Source organism: Lissotriton vulgaris, chromosome 9, assembly GCF_964263255.1.
Source record: "Lissotriton vulgaris chromosome 9, aLisVul1.2, whole genome shotgun sequence".
In the NCBI taxonomy this organism is placed as follows: Eukaryota; Metazoa; Chordata; class Amphibia; order Caudata; family Salamandridae; genus Lissotriton; species Lissotriton vulgaris.
The window spans coordinates 900,687,631-900,704,025 of NC_141697.1; the positions used below are offsets into that span (position 1 = coordinate 900,687,631).

The 16,395-nt window shown below is 44.6% G+C and overlaps 1 protein-coding gene across 5 annotated transcripts in view; it reads right to left on the bottom strand.

The window, feature by feature from the left end:
* The window catches only part of BICRA (BRD4 interacting chromatin remodeling complex associated protein), a 593,087-nt gene that overhangs the window by 178,331 nt on the left and 398,361 nt on the right, over positions 1-16,395 (bottom strand). For all 5 annotated transcript variants that reach the window (XM_086938677.1, XM_086938681.1, XM_086938679.1 and 2 more), the window contains exon 5: positions 560-602. In XM_086938677.1, coding sequence (XP_086794803.1) covers positions 560-602 — 43 coding nt within the window. The remainder of the gene's footprint in view (positions 1-559; positions 603-16,395) is intronic.

Here is a 16,395-nt window from a genome sequence, read left to right on the forward strand (position 1 = left end):
GGACTCTTAGGCCACGCCCACTTCGTGGGACGTAGGCCAAGCCCTAAAAAAAAATAATCAATAACTATACTTTTCTGAATGATGTGAATATTTAGCCCGGTGGTCTAGCAAGAGTGGTCAAAAAAAATATGACGTTTAGCATACTTTAAATTGGCATAGGTAGAGTTTCTCCTTGCGTATTTTGACAATTGAAATGTGCCACCTGTTTTTCAATCCAGTTGGAGGTTGGTTTCTCTGCTTTGTGGTAAGGGATAGTACAAGGGAAGTGTGCTTGCTGTCTACTTTTTGAGGATACGCTTGCCACTATTATCACGATGGTAAGTCCCACTATGGAAATCCTGCGATCTACCACCAAATAAATAATGCATTAATGTCTTCCTGTACTTTACATCATGTCACAAGCTTAGGGGTGGTTGCAGGGATAATTTCATGGGCAAATATCTGCACTACAATTCAAATGTGCCCACTCATCTCCTGTTCTTCTTGACTACAGTAAAAAAGAGAAGAGAGTCACCAACACCAAAGCGAAAAGAAGCAAAAAAGAAATTAAGTGATTTACCTGATCAGATCCATGTAGGAAATCATTGAGGGCCTGCGGGTCACTGTGAAATAAGGTGAAAAAACACAGCTATGATTTGGGAAGCCCAGCCAGCAGCTTTTCACAGAATGCAGTCTTAAACATTTCGAAGCCTTCAACTTTGACAATACATCCTTTAAAAGCCAGTATTCTCCACAACATTACATATAGAAGACAGCATACATCTGTTTTGCACAGTGCTTAATTTGAGCCAATGGTTTTTGGTGCTGGGCACAGGCACTTGATTGTCAACACCGGCACTTATGACAGTCAATCACATGGTGGCACTGTTTGTCTAATGTAGAAATGAGCAATACAACAGCTGTTTATTAATTCAATATACATTAAAAAGGACTAATACCTGCCTCCAATCCATCCTTGCAGTGTTGGGCGCCTGGAATAGTCTGAATTGTCACACCTGTAAGAGTGTGATGGTTAGTAGTTGCGTTGGTACGGTCACTGGCTAGGGCCCTGGCACCTATTCTTTTACAAATCAAGCACTAGTTTTGTACAGGCACTGGAGGAGCAAGATGTGTGAAGGACATAATACATTACAAAGATCACAGAGACAATAAAAAAATAATCACTCAAGAGGAAGCAACCAAAAACAAACTTGGATGCTATGTTTGTTAAGAACTGCGATTAATGGTACAACGAAGCAATATAGCCCTATAGTCAAATAACAAGGACAGGATAAATGACGTAGCAGTAGTCAAACACACACGAGGGTCCCTGACAATAAGTGTTAGGGGGAGGAGGCAGGGAAAATACTGTAATCAAGAACAAGAGGACCCCCCTAAGACTAGATCTATTGAATGGCAAACACTCTAATCCATAAAAAAACATCATTGTGGTCCCACACAGAGAGTATTTGAAAAACATATCTATTTATTTATATTTTCTGAAATTTTCATTTGTAGATCCAACAGTAGTAAAGGTACACATGTATATACAAAATCTATTTACATATCAGAATATATGCGACACATACCCTCTCACACCTTCATAGTAACCACCAATCACACCCATACAAACCATCCTCAGTCATACAAATCAACAATATATACAGAAAGTACAAACAATTTACAAAAATGTACACCATAAAAAATAAACATACACAGGTGAAACATAACAAAACGAAAAAAGGAGAAGCGCCGACACGCGTTTCGGAACAGGACCGATATTCACTAATCCTTCGTTAGGGCGCAAACAATTATATATAGTCTCTTCTGTGACTTTTCAAAACATATCCATAGGTTCGAAGTATACATCAAGGAATACACAAAATTGCATCTAGATTCTTCCATCAAATAAAGCCGGACCCACGTTTCTACAACTTCCACTTCTGACTCGAGTTTTTTACATCTCGCTGTGAAGTAATCTGCACCCTTGTTCATCATCCACGCAACTCCCGGTGTGTGGATAGGGATATTGTTTATATGACTGAATATTGTGATATGAAGTGGCAGCCCTGAGTCTAGATTTCTAAATACAATTTTGTGTATTCCTTGATGTATACTTCGAACCTATGGATATGTTTTGAAAAGTCACAGAAGAGACTATATGTAATTGTTTGCGCCCTGACGAAGGATTGGTGAATATCGGTCCTGTTCCGAAACGCGCGTCGGCGCTTCTCCTTTTTTCGTTTTGTTCTGTTTCACCTGTGTATGTTTACTTTTTATGGTGTACATTTTTGTAAATTGTTTGTACTTTCTGTATATATTGTTGATTGGTATGACTGAGGATGGCTTGTATGGGTGCGATTGGTGGTTACTATGAAGGTGTGAGAGGGTATGTGTCGCATATATTCTGATATGTAAATAGATTTTGTATATACATGTGTACCTTTACTACTGTTGGATCTACAAATGAAAATTTCAGAAAATATAAATAAATAGATATATGTTTTTCAAATAAATACTCTCTGTGTGGGACCACAATGATGTTTTTTATGGATTAGAGTGTTTGCCATTTAATAGCTCTAGTCTTAGGGGGGGTCCTCTTGTTCTTGATTAAATGACGTAGCATTCATAGTTTAAAACTTTACTTTGACTGCTGTGTGCATTCTTTCTAAATATGCTTTTAACAGTATTCTTTTAGTTATGGAATACTTTCATGTATGTAGTAGTTTCATTCTTTGAGCTGCATCTTTCCTGAAGCTCTTAATGTCTGGTGTTAAAAAATACCTTTTGATTTTCTCAAACATATATGTAAAATGTACTCCGAGGCAGCCCTCTTCATTAATTTGTCTGTTATTGTATAATTCACATGTTCTCCTACCTACTATGGCTTGGGGCAGCTACCTTCAGCTACTAGCGAACTTCGCAATGAAAGAGGCCATTCTGTGCTTCCACAAAGAGCACGTTCAGACTCAAAGTAGTTCTTCAGTACAAGGTACTACTATGGGAATGTGGGATGTTAGAGTCCCAAAATTATTTGTGTTTTGCTAGTGTGTATTTTTGTTTTTTTATTAAGGAGGGCCCAGCAAAAACCTTGACAAATCAAAACAAGTACTGACAAGGCCAAAAGGCTGATAGGCAAAACCAGCCCTACCATCAGCAGGACTTCCAGAATTTTGCGACTGTACAGCTGAGCGTTTAGCCCAATTATGGACCGGCTGAATTTGCCACTCAGTCCACGATCTCCACCTAAAGTTGCACAGTTCCACAAAAACGCACAAAGAGATCAAATATTTCTCAATTAAAAGGGCACCTCACATAGTGCCACGCAGTGGGAAACCCTTTAGAAAGTACAAGGCCACTTGTTAGTCTCCAATTGCCGTTTCAAGAGTATAACTGCGACGACAGCCGAGAAACCTTTCTCAGGACAAAATTAATGTCTGTAAAAATGACAAAATAGTGAAATAATGCTGCCATCAAATCTACTCCATTATGCCACAGAATGTACCCTTCCTTGCCAAATAATTCAGTCAACCTACAGTTAATTTGGTCATCTGTTCCCGCATAATTCATGTGGCCCTATCCATTAGCAGCAATACCTAGGACTGCTTATGACAAAATCTCCGTCTGTTGAGATGAAACAGTTATATGCACCCCTTTAAAAAAGTGAAGTTACTGTCCAATTGGTTTAGCACTTTCTCTGAAGAGGTTTTCTTTTGCTCCTTTCATTTCGGGGTTTGTCTTCCATTTAGCCTATTGTTCTTGTGACAGTTATCTGCACTAAATGGTTACAAATCTTTGCATTAAAGTTATTGATGGGCTGTAACGTAATTGTTTAGTTTACCTCAAACGAGTCCTCAATGTACATTTCTAGGAACCTGTACATTAATGGTTAAAATCTGACAAAACAATCCTCGTTTTGAGGAGGGGTGGTGGCACTAGAAAATGAATGGAGGGGAGGCACTACCTCTGGGCGGGGTGCTTTAGGGACTGTTCCAGAGTGTATTGCAACAGTATCTAGCTTGAAGGCTATTTATGAACAGGAATTCTCCAAAGAGCATGCCTGTCATTTGTAACACTTTTGATCGATTGTGACTTTTCATGGAACTGCTACAACGCTATTTCAGAACACTCAGACAAATCATGGAAGAAAGATCTATATTCTCCTCTAGGAGGGGCAGGTGGGGCGAAGGTTCAAGAGAGAATTTTAAATCCTTTTAACTACTAGCCCAGTTTATCAAATGTTAGGCAGCAATAGGCACTAAGGGAAGTAAAAATAGGTGGATCACCAAGTGGGTAAAGTCTGCGAAGGTATGTTTTATAAAAAAAAAAAAATTGCGTCCTGATCAATAGTATTCCTGCTTTTCGGTTGGGCTGGGCAGCTGGTAACATTGTTCTCTGAAATCAAGCTAATCCCTTAGATAGCTAGGGCCCAGGTCTAAATTACAAATTAAAGAGCAGGTCATTCTCAGTCTGCCTTGCATAGCAGACATGTCACAGCAGCTCAACATGTCTAGGCAAGTGCAGGGAAGCCTGTCTTTAGTTGCATGCCACCACCAGGAGCTAATTGGGAAAAGATTCAATGTTAGCCTCTGACACCTCCCCTGGAAGACTGTTGATATACTTACACTGAGGGAAACATTATCAACCAAAGGGAAGATCTGGACACTGGAGATAAGGCTAGTTTTTCAGTCATTGTGGGGGGACCCTGCCAGAAGGGTAGACAACGCCTTTCCAAAGGTAACACTGACCAAAGGATTCCTTCTTGGAAATCCCAAGGGGTACAATCCCCATATAGCATTCTTTCACCAGGGAATTTAGAAACTAGGAAGGGGGTCAGCACCTCGGCAGAGAGACTATTGCACCCCCGCATAGAGGCTATCACTCCCAGTGGGGCCAATGATGGAAAATATTTTCCATTGTCTTGAGCAGTGGTTCTTAACCTGTGGTCCAGGGACCCCTGGAGGGCCGCAAAGCCTACTCAGGGAGGTCCATGATTACTTATAAAATTAAATAGAATTAACAGATTATTAAAATGTATATAAACAAAGAAGCAAAATATAAAGCTTAAAAAGCAAAAGAGTACCGGAAACAGAAGGAATTTGAAATGGAGGCTAAAAATGAAGTTAGTATTCTCAGATTGATTCATTGTAGGAGTGCATCGAACAGAATATAGTATCGAGTGGCTTCAATTGAACTAAGAAAAGCTTCACCTTACCATTGAAATTAGAATTTAGATTTTTTTATATTCTCAAATTAAAGAACAAGTTACTTACCTTTGATAACATATTATCCAGTAGAAAGCGGGTCTAGCCACAGACTCCTTAACTTGTGAATTTTGCCCAGGCGTCACACTGGATCTGGACATTTTTCAGCAGTCCCTCAGCGCGCCGGGGGACAGCACCTTAAGACTCCAAGATAACATCGCCTCCGATTGTGGAGTCAGCGGAGTCATAAGTCCCCTCGAACATGTGGTCGTCAGTTTCTTCAGAAAAACCTTCAGCGCTAAAACGCGAAGCCACTATAAACCTGGCTGTGGAAATAGTGTGTCAAACAAGATCAACGTATCTTAAAAACAATCAGAAAATGAAAATAAATGGTATGATAATATTCAGGCAAAGCCCATAACCAAAGTAAGATTTAAAAAGTAAAACTAAAGTGGCAGTTGAATTACTCAATTATATGAAACAGTGATCACTGGTATATAAAAACCGGTACTGAAAAGGGTATAACCCTTACAGCACAGGTCATTCGCAAGGCGGGTGGGGTCAGCGTGGTAAGGAAACTGCGGCTAGACTCTCTACTAGATAGTACGTTACCGAAGGTAAGTAACTTGTTCATCTGATAGAGACATCTAGCCACAGATTCCTTAACTTGTAAATTAAATACCATAGCTATACACACCCGGAGGAGGATCTGCAAACAAATCCTACGAAAGCTCTCAAAGAAAGCCAGCTGGTTGAAAATTATCAGACCAGACCGAGGTAGAACTTGAATATCACCTCCAAAAATAGAGGCAACCAAGACTAATTATTCAGAAGAATACAAATCAGACATCTTGAATCACCAAGCGTAAATTCTCCAGAAAAAAGGGACACATGGAACAAACTCCTTTGTGTGCCTAAGGAACACACCACATAATAAAGCTGGCATGATCCCCTCAACGGGAAGCATAACTTAAAAATTATCCAACTCCAAAGCTATACGCACTCCACTTGAATTCAATGAATAGTGCACTACGCTAAAGTAGTGAAAAGAACTGCGTTGGAGAAACCAGAAACTAAAATTACCCTGAAGTGGAAATTCAGAGTATTCGCAGAAAAGAAGTATACACTCTGTATACAAGGTCTCACAATTGGCATAAGTAATATGTTCCCCTAAGGGATGCTGGAAGTCAACAGTAATGCACACCAGTATACCAAACTGCCCTGAAGAAAGCATGTGCAAAGGTAATCTTCCTCTTGGCTAAAGACCAGCAGATCCTAATTCAGAGGGCTAACCACCTGGATAAATTGATCTTCTAAACTGCCTTAGCTTTCTTTGTCCCAGAAAACCCCACAAAAAGCGGCCTGTCTACCTGAAGGGCTTCTGGTACGATCAATGTAAAATCTTAATGCTCTCCTGGGGCCCAAACGATGGAGTCTCTACTCTTCTTTGGAGGGGTAAGGTGGAACAAAGAATGTGTAATGGACTGACTAGAAGGGGTAACAACCTTTCATACAAAGGCCTCTCTAGTCATTTGTTAGTTTGTCCGTGAAGATGGGTCTGTAGAACAGCTAGATTTACAGAGCTTAAATGTCCCTCTTGAAATGAGCTTCAGTTACCACAATGAGAAAGACCATCTTCAGGGTCAGGAGACGTAGATAACAGCTGTGTAATCGCTCAAAGAGGGTGCATGTAAGAAAATTATGGTCTCACATAGGCTACACAAATGGCTTTCGGGGAAATTTGGATTAAATATCTGAGAAATCGTATTACAACAGATGATTTGAACAAGGACAGCTGGACAAGTAAATAATAACATGAAGACAGATAACCCTTACACATGCCAATTGCAAGTCCTTACTGGGCCAAAGATAACACAATCAGACATCCAACAGTTTGGCCTGCACTTGGTCCATTTACGTGTGCCATACCAAGCCCCTAAGTTATCCAAGCGTAAACAATAGTCCTGCTAGAGGGACGCAAGGCTACAAGAATGACTACTTTATGGGGGACAAATGAAGTCAACTGCTGCCTCTTAGTCACCACGCATGAAACTTGGGAGCTGGCAGGATGGCAAAGATTCACAACATGGCTTCCTTAAATGTCTCAATCTGTTGCACCAGCAGACCTAGAAAATTGAGGTGCATTGGGGTCAGCTGAAGAATCAGCTCCTGTGTGGGGGACCGGGAACGAGACCAGGGTGAGTACCTTGCAACATTGCAATGTTTCAGAAGGAGATTGGTGAAGCTGGGGCATGGCCGGCATGGACTTATGTTGTTTTTTTGGATTCTGACTTACTCAAAGACTTGGACCATGAAGAAGACTGTTGCAGGAAAGGCTCGAGCAGGAACAGGACTTAAGTGACTTCATCCAGTATTCAGCGATGTACAGTTTGGCTTCATAATCCTGAATTGCTTTCAGTGCAAAAGGCACACTTCCTGCATGCAGTGGAGTTGTGGCAAGATCCCAAACGGAGAGATATCTTGTGGGGACCCATAACAGACATCTGCTGGTAAGAATACCTACACGGCTTACATCATATCATTTTAGGTAGGGACATGTTACTCTGCCCACTGGAAAGAAAACGTCAACTGACAATAAAATGTTAGGAGCTAGCTCCGGGTACATGTAGTAATGTGCAGAAAGAACAGAACTGATGTCAGCACCCTTAGTTGATACCTATATGACGTTCCAGCCATCACTTCCGGGGTGGAGCTGGGCAAAAGCGGATGCCGCCACACATCGGCAGACAGCAGCTATTCTGAAAAACCTTCCAGATTCCAGAGCCTGGGGATAGTCTAAAGGGGAGTAATCTGTTTAAGTATCCAACAGCAAAAAGGAATACGGGGAAAGAAAATGCCTCAGCAACGCAAGAAAACGTTGAATTAATTTATTTATAAAGTTTTAATCCTGGTACCTGAAAAAAGCAGATCCAGAGGGGGCATTTCTGAGAAGGAACTGAAAACTTGGGAGACCGGTGGCTGGGAATTTGGATGTTCTACTCATTTCTAAGAAGTGTTGGTGCCTGCAGGCTTTAGACCAGAAAACACAAGGCCCTGACTGAGCACTACTGATTAGGAAATGAGAACTCCCTAAATCTAAAAATCAAATCTTGGTTGTAGGAAGGTGGCTACCTGACTATGGTTACCCCAGATTTTTTTGCCTTGTGTTTAGCTGGTTTTCGACTTAGTTGGCCTGGTTCCCTGCTAATCAGGGCCCCAGGCTATCTGCTCTCTCTGTAAAATGGATTGCATGTACCCTAGGTGCATAACTAAATTGGCTTGGGTCACCTTATCAGCCCCTGTACAGTGCACTATAGGTGCCCAGGCCATAGGTGCATCCAAGGCCTACCAGGGGCTGCAGCATATCTTTTGCCACCCCTGGCTGGCTATCCAAATTGACACAACTGGCTGATCACTCAGCTGGGGCAAGGTGGTGCAATCACCCCTTGCTTAGATATAGTATGCCTATATCTAAACCTATCTGGACACATATATACCTATCAGTCACTCCTATGGCAGGCCTTAACAATCCTGGAGGCAGAGTGCTTGGTTTTATGTGAGATGGTGCTCTAGCATGAGCTGAGCCTGTCTGTAGCTCTAAGCTGTTCCGGGATAATGCCATACCATCTACTATTAAGTGCATTATAATCCTCGCGGTTATATGTTAACTTTGGTTTGGCTTTATCAAAACATGTCGTGTAAGGTGTCATACGATTTGGAATACTATCCCCTCGACAATCCTGTCGACGGGAATAGCATTCCACCCCTCTAGAGGGAGACGACATGCTACTTTGCTAAAAAGCGGTTGATTTTAAAAGGAGCCTCAGCACCACAAAATGGATGCTTCTGCCACAGACACGAGTCTGACCTCCTGCAGCTGACCGAAACTCAGCCAAGGAGGCCTGGACAAAGGGTTTCCTGTCACAGGGAGGCCTCACACCACCCCAGACAGGAGATAGTGGATTGTAGCAGGGAGGTTTGAAAGAAACCAGACACTGCCTGGGGAGCACAAGGCTTCCCCTTGCATAATCCGGTCAAACCGGTTCTGGGGCACACCAGCCCCAGTCCCAGCGCGACCTGGACAAAGGGAAAGGGGTGTAACCACCCCCTTTCTGGGTCCCACCCATAGGAGGGGACCTAGCAGGTAATCCAGCCCCTAGGTTGGTATAAGAATGGGAGCAGTGCCAAAGCACTCAGATTATCCTGACAAACTTATGAAACGAAACTCTGGACCCTTCGACATCCTACTCGACGTAGAAGACTGAAGAATCTCCCTTGTGGTCAAGGAGTGACCACCCTGTGCAAACAGGCACCATCCAGCACCTCGACGTTTGCTTTGTTGCAGTTCCCGCCGGAACTCGAGCGACAGAGATAGACAAGACCAAGCGTGCCTGCCTTCTAACAGCCCGATCCACAGTCCCTGCAGAGCTGAGACCCGTGGAGGCGACCGGAAGCGTGGGGCCCGCCATCTTGGAAAGACCACGAGACGCTGACCGTGCAGCCCACGAGTGACCCTCAAAGCTGTACATCGCGGTTTGAGAAGCCCCAGCCCTGAGCCTCTTTTGCACCGAAGCTCACCCCTCTACACTCGACGAGTGCTGCGTGGGGCCCTTCTGCTTCTTTTGGCTCAACGCGTTGGCCCGGTCACTTGCCTGTTGGCTTGTGGCCCCCCCTGTGCCAGTGAACTACGAAATCTAAATTGTGATTCTGGTTGCTCCAGACTTGCGATCGCTCCTCTGAAAAGGAGCACCCGCTCTGACCCTCCTGGTACGAGTGAGAAGCAATCTTCCAGTCCTGCGTGGATTGCTCTTGCCAAGTGTTGTTTGCTCCAATCCTGAAGCCGGCACCGCCGACGGCGAGAGCCTTCGTGGGACAGCTCGTGATCCACTCCTGAACGTCGCAGATGCCCTAGAGTCCACACGGCAGCGGAGAGAAGCTCCTCGACAACCACCTGATTGCGCCCGACATCGCCTGGTTCCGTCTTGGTTCCACTCTGGTCACTGCTGAGTGACCCAAACTCTGTCCCCTCTGCTTTCAGGTACTCTAAAACTGGACTGATACAAGGTGGTTCCAGAATTGGAAACATCATATATCAGGCCAACTTCTCACATTGGTAGTGGGGCACCTTTTGCCCAATAACTCTGGAATACATTTTGGCTGCGGGCATCAGAAGGCTTTGCAATTTAGAGTGCATAGGAAAAAGTTACAAGGCATTTACTACCACTGAAGAAGGCCTTACATTAGTCAACTTATCTCTTCATACTGAAAATGTTATGCTGAACCTAGAGAACCATTGCCCTTTACTGAAAAAGCCCTTGCTCCTGTAGATCTGAGATTCTTCCAGTAACTTGTTAAGTGTGTGAATGAAATTGAAAAAAATGTTGTCAATGTGAAAGTCTAAGAAAATTATTCACTTTTGGCTTGTACAATAATCCTGCAACTTCCTTGAAATAAGAGGGCAAAAGATACTCTCACATCCTTCCCAAAATTCAAGCACCAATGATATACATATGGAGGAGTGGGCAAAACACCAAGCACCTCCAACTGTATTTGGAGCTATAAATGAGGAAATCGGGGCCCATCAGGAATTGTGGACCTTTGGAGTCTAACAATTTTGCCATAGATTATATCTTATAAATAGCCAAAATAAGTAAGGGAACCCAGGTAAAGAAGAGAAAAATATATAAAAATTCATGTGTGAACCAAATATGTGTAAGGCTAGCCCAAAAAATAGGTTGATGATGTGTGGATATTGTAGGAAAGTGCCTCTATATATATACTGGACCAAAGTAAGGTACAGTGTGTTTTGAGTCCCCAGAGGTTTGGCAGAGGCTAAAGTTAGATATAACCTTACTCTCTAAAGTGGTAGCTTGGTCCGAGCAGTAAGGCAGTATCAGAGGACAGTGTAAAGCATTTGTTGTACACACTCAGTCAGCAAATGGTCTCACACACTCAAAAACTGAACTCTAGGCTAATGGTTTTGTATCAAAAGATATAGTTTTATTTTAGAACCAACAAGGTATCAAAATATACTTTCTGAGGATGAGTTTTTTACTTTTCAAATAGGCAATAGACGTTTGGAATAAAATAGTTACAGTCTGTTGCAATAGGCAACACAATTTCAAATATAATGCAGCATTGAGCTCAATGGGAATTTCTGGTTAAATGCAATGAGTTACTTTTGTAGATTACTTTTCTAACCATAGGACTGGATCCTAGATTCAGTCCTGGGACATGAGCTGTAAACAGTTAAGTAAAAGCGTTTTGGTTACAGTAGTAATATTTAAGGAATATTATTGTATTTTCAAAGTTGACACTTAGAAACTTTTTCAGCTGAAATTACCAATGTTATCCTATGGAAGGAAATTCAAGTTGCAGGTTAAGTAGGTTCTCGTTACTTTAGTAATCCAGTACTAGACTCCTAAATTCAGCACTGGGACCTCTATCTGAAACAGGTAACTAATTACGTTTTGGTAGTGGGTACGATTTTTAAAGAATATTTGTAGCTTGCAAAAATCGACACTTAGAAGAAATTTCACAGAAAAACAGTCAATGGTTTCCTATGGACGAAAATTCAATTTGCAGGTAAAATATGTTCACGTTACTTTGGCAATTCAGTACTGGACTCCTGGGTTCAGCACTGGAACCTCTAATCCAAGACCGGTAAGTAATTAAGTTTTGGTAGTTGGTACGATTTTTAAAGACTATTTGTAGTTTGCAAAAATCAACACAAAAGAAATTTCACAGAAAAACAGTCAATGGTTTCCTATTGAAGAAAATTCAGGTTACTGGTTAAGTACGGTTAAAATGACTTTTCAGGGTTGGTGCCGGGCTGAAAGGTGCAACCCTGAGGTCTCTCCTGTTAACAGGTGAGTATATCGGAATTCATTGTTCGGCTGATTTTAGGTGAATATTTTAAAGTTCCAAAACTCCACACGAACAAATTTCGGAGTGAAACCAGTCCATGTTAGCCTATGGAAGAAAAGTGAGTTATCAGCTTGGAGGTAAGTACTCGACTGGCAGAGTTAAGGTTCTGGGCATAGACTCAGGGATCTCTCAGGGTCAGGTAGGTACAGTTGGTACACCCTCAGCGGCACAGGGGCAGCCGGGTGCAGAGGTAGTTAGGCCCAATGTTATCCAATGAGAGGCAGGGGGCCTTTGGTTGGTGGCTGCTGGCTAGCAGGCCACGCGGCTGTGGGAGTTGGGCTCCTGGTCACTTGCTCAGGGCAAATGCGGAAGTAGGATAGGACAACGGTTGCGCGGCAAGTGGCACTGGGGGGGGCTGGGTGCAAGGTGCTTTTGAGCCATCTGGCACTCAATGTTATTCAATGGAGATCTTGAAAAAGGAGCAAAGGCTGCAGGCCCAGGGACGGTGAATCTTCTGGAGCAACCAACACTTCGAGGGGTAAGTTGGGATCTTGGAGGGTAGGTAGGCACCCCGGAGTTGGGCACAGGAGGCCGGGGGGCGCCGGGTGCAGGGGTGTCTTTTGATGTCGGGAAATCTTACCCTCTGCTGGTCAAGGTAGGAGGGGTCCTTGGTTCTGAGTTTGCAGGCATTGTCTGGGTCGTCGAGGAGGGTCCTTGGGCACTGAATTCCAGGTCAGAATCGCTGGGGGGACGTCCTCAGGGTAGTTTTCCACTTGGGCACAGGCCGAGCTCGGCGGGTGCAGAGTGGGCTGGATTTGCGGTCCCTGGCTGGCACCATGGGTATTGCTGTTGGACCAGAGTCACTGCTCGTGGGAGTCCCAGTCTCTAAGAGGGTCAAGGCAGACAGGTCCTCCGGGGTTCTTGAGGTTGCTGTCCGCAGGAGACGCCGGGATTTAGCAGGAGCAGGTTCAAGGATCAACAGGCCTGTAGGGCTGGGGGCAAGTCAGTTAGTGTGGCAGGTCGTCTTCTTCTTCTTGGTCTTCTTTCTTTTGAAATTGGGATCTGAGTAAGGAAGGTTCAGGGTGCCCCTAAATACTACATTTAGGAGCGTTACAGGTACGGGAAGGGCAGGGACCAATAGGTCCCTGCCATGGGGTGAGTACACCCCCTATCCTGCTCCTCTCCTGAGGGAGGGGGGCAGGAGCCTATCTCTAATTGGGCAGGGCTCCCCATTTTCAAGATGGCCGCAGCCAGGAGTTGTGTTTCACCTCGCCTCTCCCACCTGAGGGGTGGAGTTGGCACAGGCTGGCACACCCCTTTCCTAGCATAGGTTTTCCCGCCAGTCTACCCGCCAGAGTTGGGGGGCCAGTTGCTGAGTACAGCAAGTGGTCTGGAGAAGCTCACAAAGGTGGTATGCCTTTGAAGCTTCCCCCTGCCCATTCTGGGGGAGGAGGCCTAGCACCTCGCCCAGGATGTGCATTGTTGCAGGCCCAGAAGAGCGTGGGCTCTCCACCCAGGGGTCCAGCAACAGGTCTGCTGTGCGGCAGCCTAGGCAGCCTCTCAGACCAGACGTGGATTGTAGGTTATGTTTCAGGGGGCATCTCTAAGATGCCCTCTGTAATGCATTTTACATTAAATCCCACACAGGCATCAGTGTGGGTTTAATGTGCTGAGAAGTTTGATATCAAACTTGTCAGTCTTCAGTGTAGCCATTATGATGCTCTGGAGTTCGTAATGACAACCTCCCAGCACCACATACTGTTAATGGCATCACTGCACTTACAGTGCCCAGGAATGGCCCTGGGTACTGTAGGGGCACAGGGCTCATGCACATGTGCCCACACCACTGACATAGGGCACCCAGTTAGAGGGGTGACTGATGTATGCCAGGACAGTGGGTGTGTGTGGGCATTGCACACAGGGATGTGTGCCATGTTGAGGCTTTGTTTAGTTCTGCACCAGGGCACTCAGTCTGCAAAGGCAGTGTGTGGGTGTCAGGGTTCAGGGCCCCCACGGGTGGCACAATAAGTGCTGCAGCCCGTAGGGATCTTCTCTGGTCACAATGCCCTGGGTACCTAGGGTACTTTTTACCAGGGGCTGACAGGTGGCCAGAGATGCCAATTGGGTTTCGGCTCCAATACAGTTTTAGGGAAGGAACACAGGCCCTGGGCACCTGTTTGGCAGGTGTGAGGCGAGGGGGTAGGCAAAATCAGACAGTTTAGTAGTCATTACTTGAAACAAATGTGAATTAATGTGGACAGATCGGCTATAAGAAACGGATGACAGCACCAATTGTACTATACTACTATACTGAGAGGCTGTAGTACAACTTGCCTGAAATAGGTGTTGCAAGAAAAATATCATCTGGAAACTACAACCATAGCTTTCAGGCAAAACTGTTACAGAGCTTCATGTTATAAAGCACATGGTCAATGAAAAACAGTGTGACTGAATTTTTGCAAGGTACATCACATGTCAATGCTATCAAGTCACCCCTCGCAGGGCGGTCGCAGAGTTCAACAAGACTGAGTGGCTAAGATTACATAACGCGCAATATAAACCCAACCTCGATCCCAGTGGATTGCTTAAATGAAGGTTACAGTTCCTTACATTAACTGAGTTTGGGGTAGATCGTTAACATCAGTGTGCGTCCCATCTTTCCTTTTGCAATGGTAAACGTACTAAGTCCTCCATTTGGAGGAAGCCACTGGGATTAGATTACATATGTGTAGGAACAACCCCCAACTGCGAAACAACAGAAACAAAGACAACCCCTACCTCCCTCCCCCCTCCCCTACAATGGTGGCGGTAGTGTTCATACAGTGTGTTTGACTAATGGCGCGTAAGGCAGCTCATAGTTGAAAGAGATGAAGGGCTCTAATGGATGAAGCGCAGACAGCAGATGGCAGGCCCTGTGAAAGGAAGGTGACCAGGGGGCCCCATTTGAATTCAAAATTCTTAAAATCATCACAGGTAAATCGCTGGCGCCTCCTTTCTTTTCCAAGCATCTGCCTGGGTAATCTTCGCTGCTGCTATACAGAGCCACATGATTGTCTTGTCTGCTCGGGTCTGGTGTTCCAATGCAGGGTCGCAAAACCCCAGGAGGACCCCTGTCACGGGACAGGGTATCCTAGCATATCTTTAATGTGCGCAAGCATTTCTTCCCAAAAGGTGCGAATAGTCGGGCAATGCCACCAAATGTGTTGGAAGTCTCCCATTATCCGCCACCCTCTCCAGCATCTGTCAGAGGGGGTGGGAAACATTTGCTTAAGCCTAGAGGGATGGATATACCAGTCCATCATAGTCTTAAGATGGGCTTCCCGTAGTTCACAGGAATGATTGAATCGTGTAATGTCTTTCCATAGGTGTCCCCATTCATCCTCACTGATACCGCGTAGTAGTATTTCTTCCCACATGAACATGTATCGTGGTCGCGGGGAGAGTGTGGTGGTGGAGTATAATGTTGTATATAAATGAAATTGCCCTGTTCATTGTAGTATTCTTAGTGAGGAAGGATTCAAACTTTGTGAGAGGGCGGGTGGCTGCTTCACGCTCTTACGGCATAAGTGCCCAATGCATTAGTTGGGGATAATGGTATTGCTCTGTGTCCCCTATGCCATAGTTTCGCTGGCAGTTGTTGAAGGTGAGGGAGTCAAAGTTGTGAAAAAGGTGAATCAAAGCAAGGCATCCTCCCTCCCTCCAAGCATCGAAAGGTCCCTCTTGCATACCTGGGGGGAATGCTGGGTTAAAATGGAGTGTTATAAATGGTGATGGGAAAGAAGTCCGTGACCGTGTCCCATACTTTCAGCGTGGTGCGTGTGGGTGTAGCAATGTAGGCATTCTTGGGTCTGTCTCTTTTGGGGTGCCAGACCAAGTCAGAGATAGTCCACCCCGCCACACTACGGTCCATATGCAGCTAATGCTTATGGGATTCCCGTTTTGACCACTCAACCAGCACTCTTAACTGGGCTGCTTTATGATATAAGTGAATGTCTGGTAGTCACACTCCACCCTCCCTCATCCTCTTTTACAGAGAAAGATATTAAGACAGATTTTGTCTGGAGGGCAGAATTTTATCTCTGCTTGGTTTTCAACACTATGAGAAGAAGATGATAGTCAGAAGTGCAAGTCTTTGTCACAACACAGATTAAGTGGTGTGACTTTGCCATGTACTTTGGCATGCTTTGTCTCCGTCTTGGGGACGCCATCTGGGATAAGTGGAGATCAGGGGCCTTTGGTCTCCCTTGCAGTGAAAGTGCCCATATCAACCGCCTGGAGCTGCGTGCCATTTGTTTGGCTCTGAAAGGACTCCCACCCATCAAGGGGAAGGGGATGCCAGGTCAGC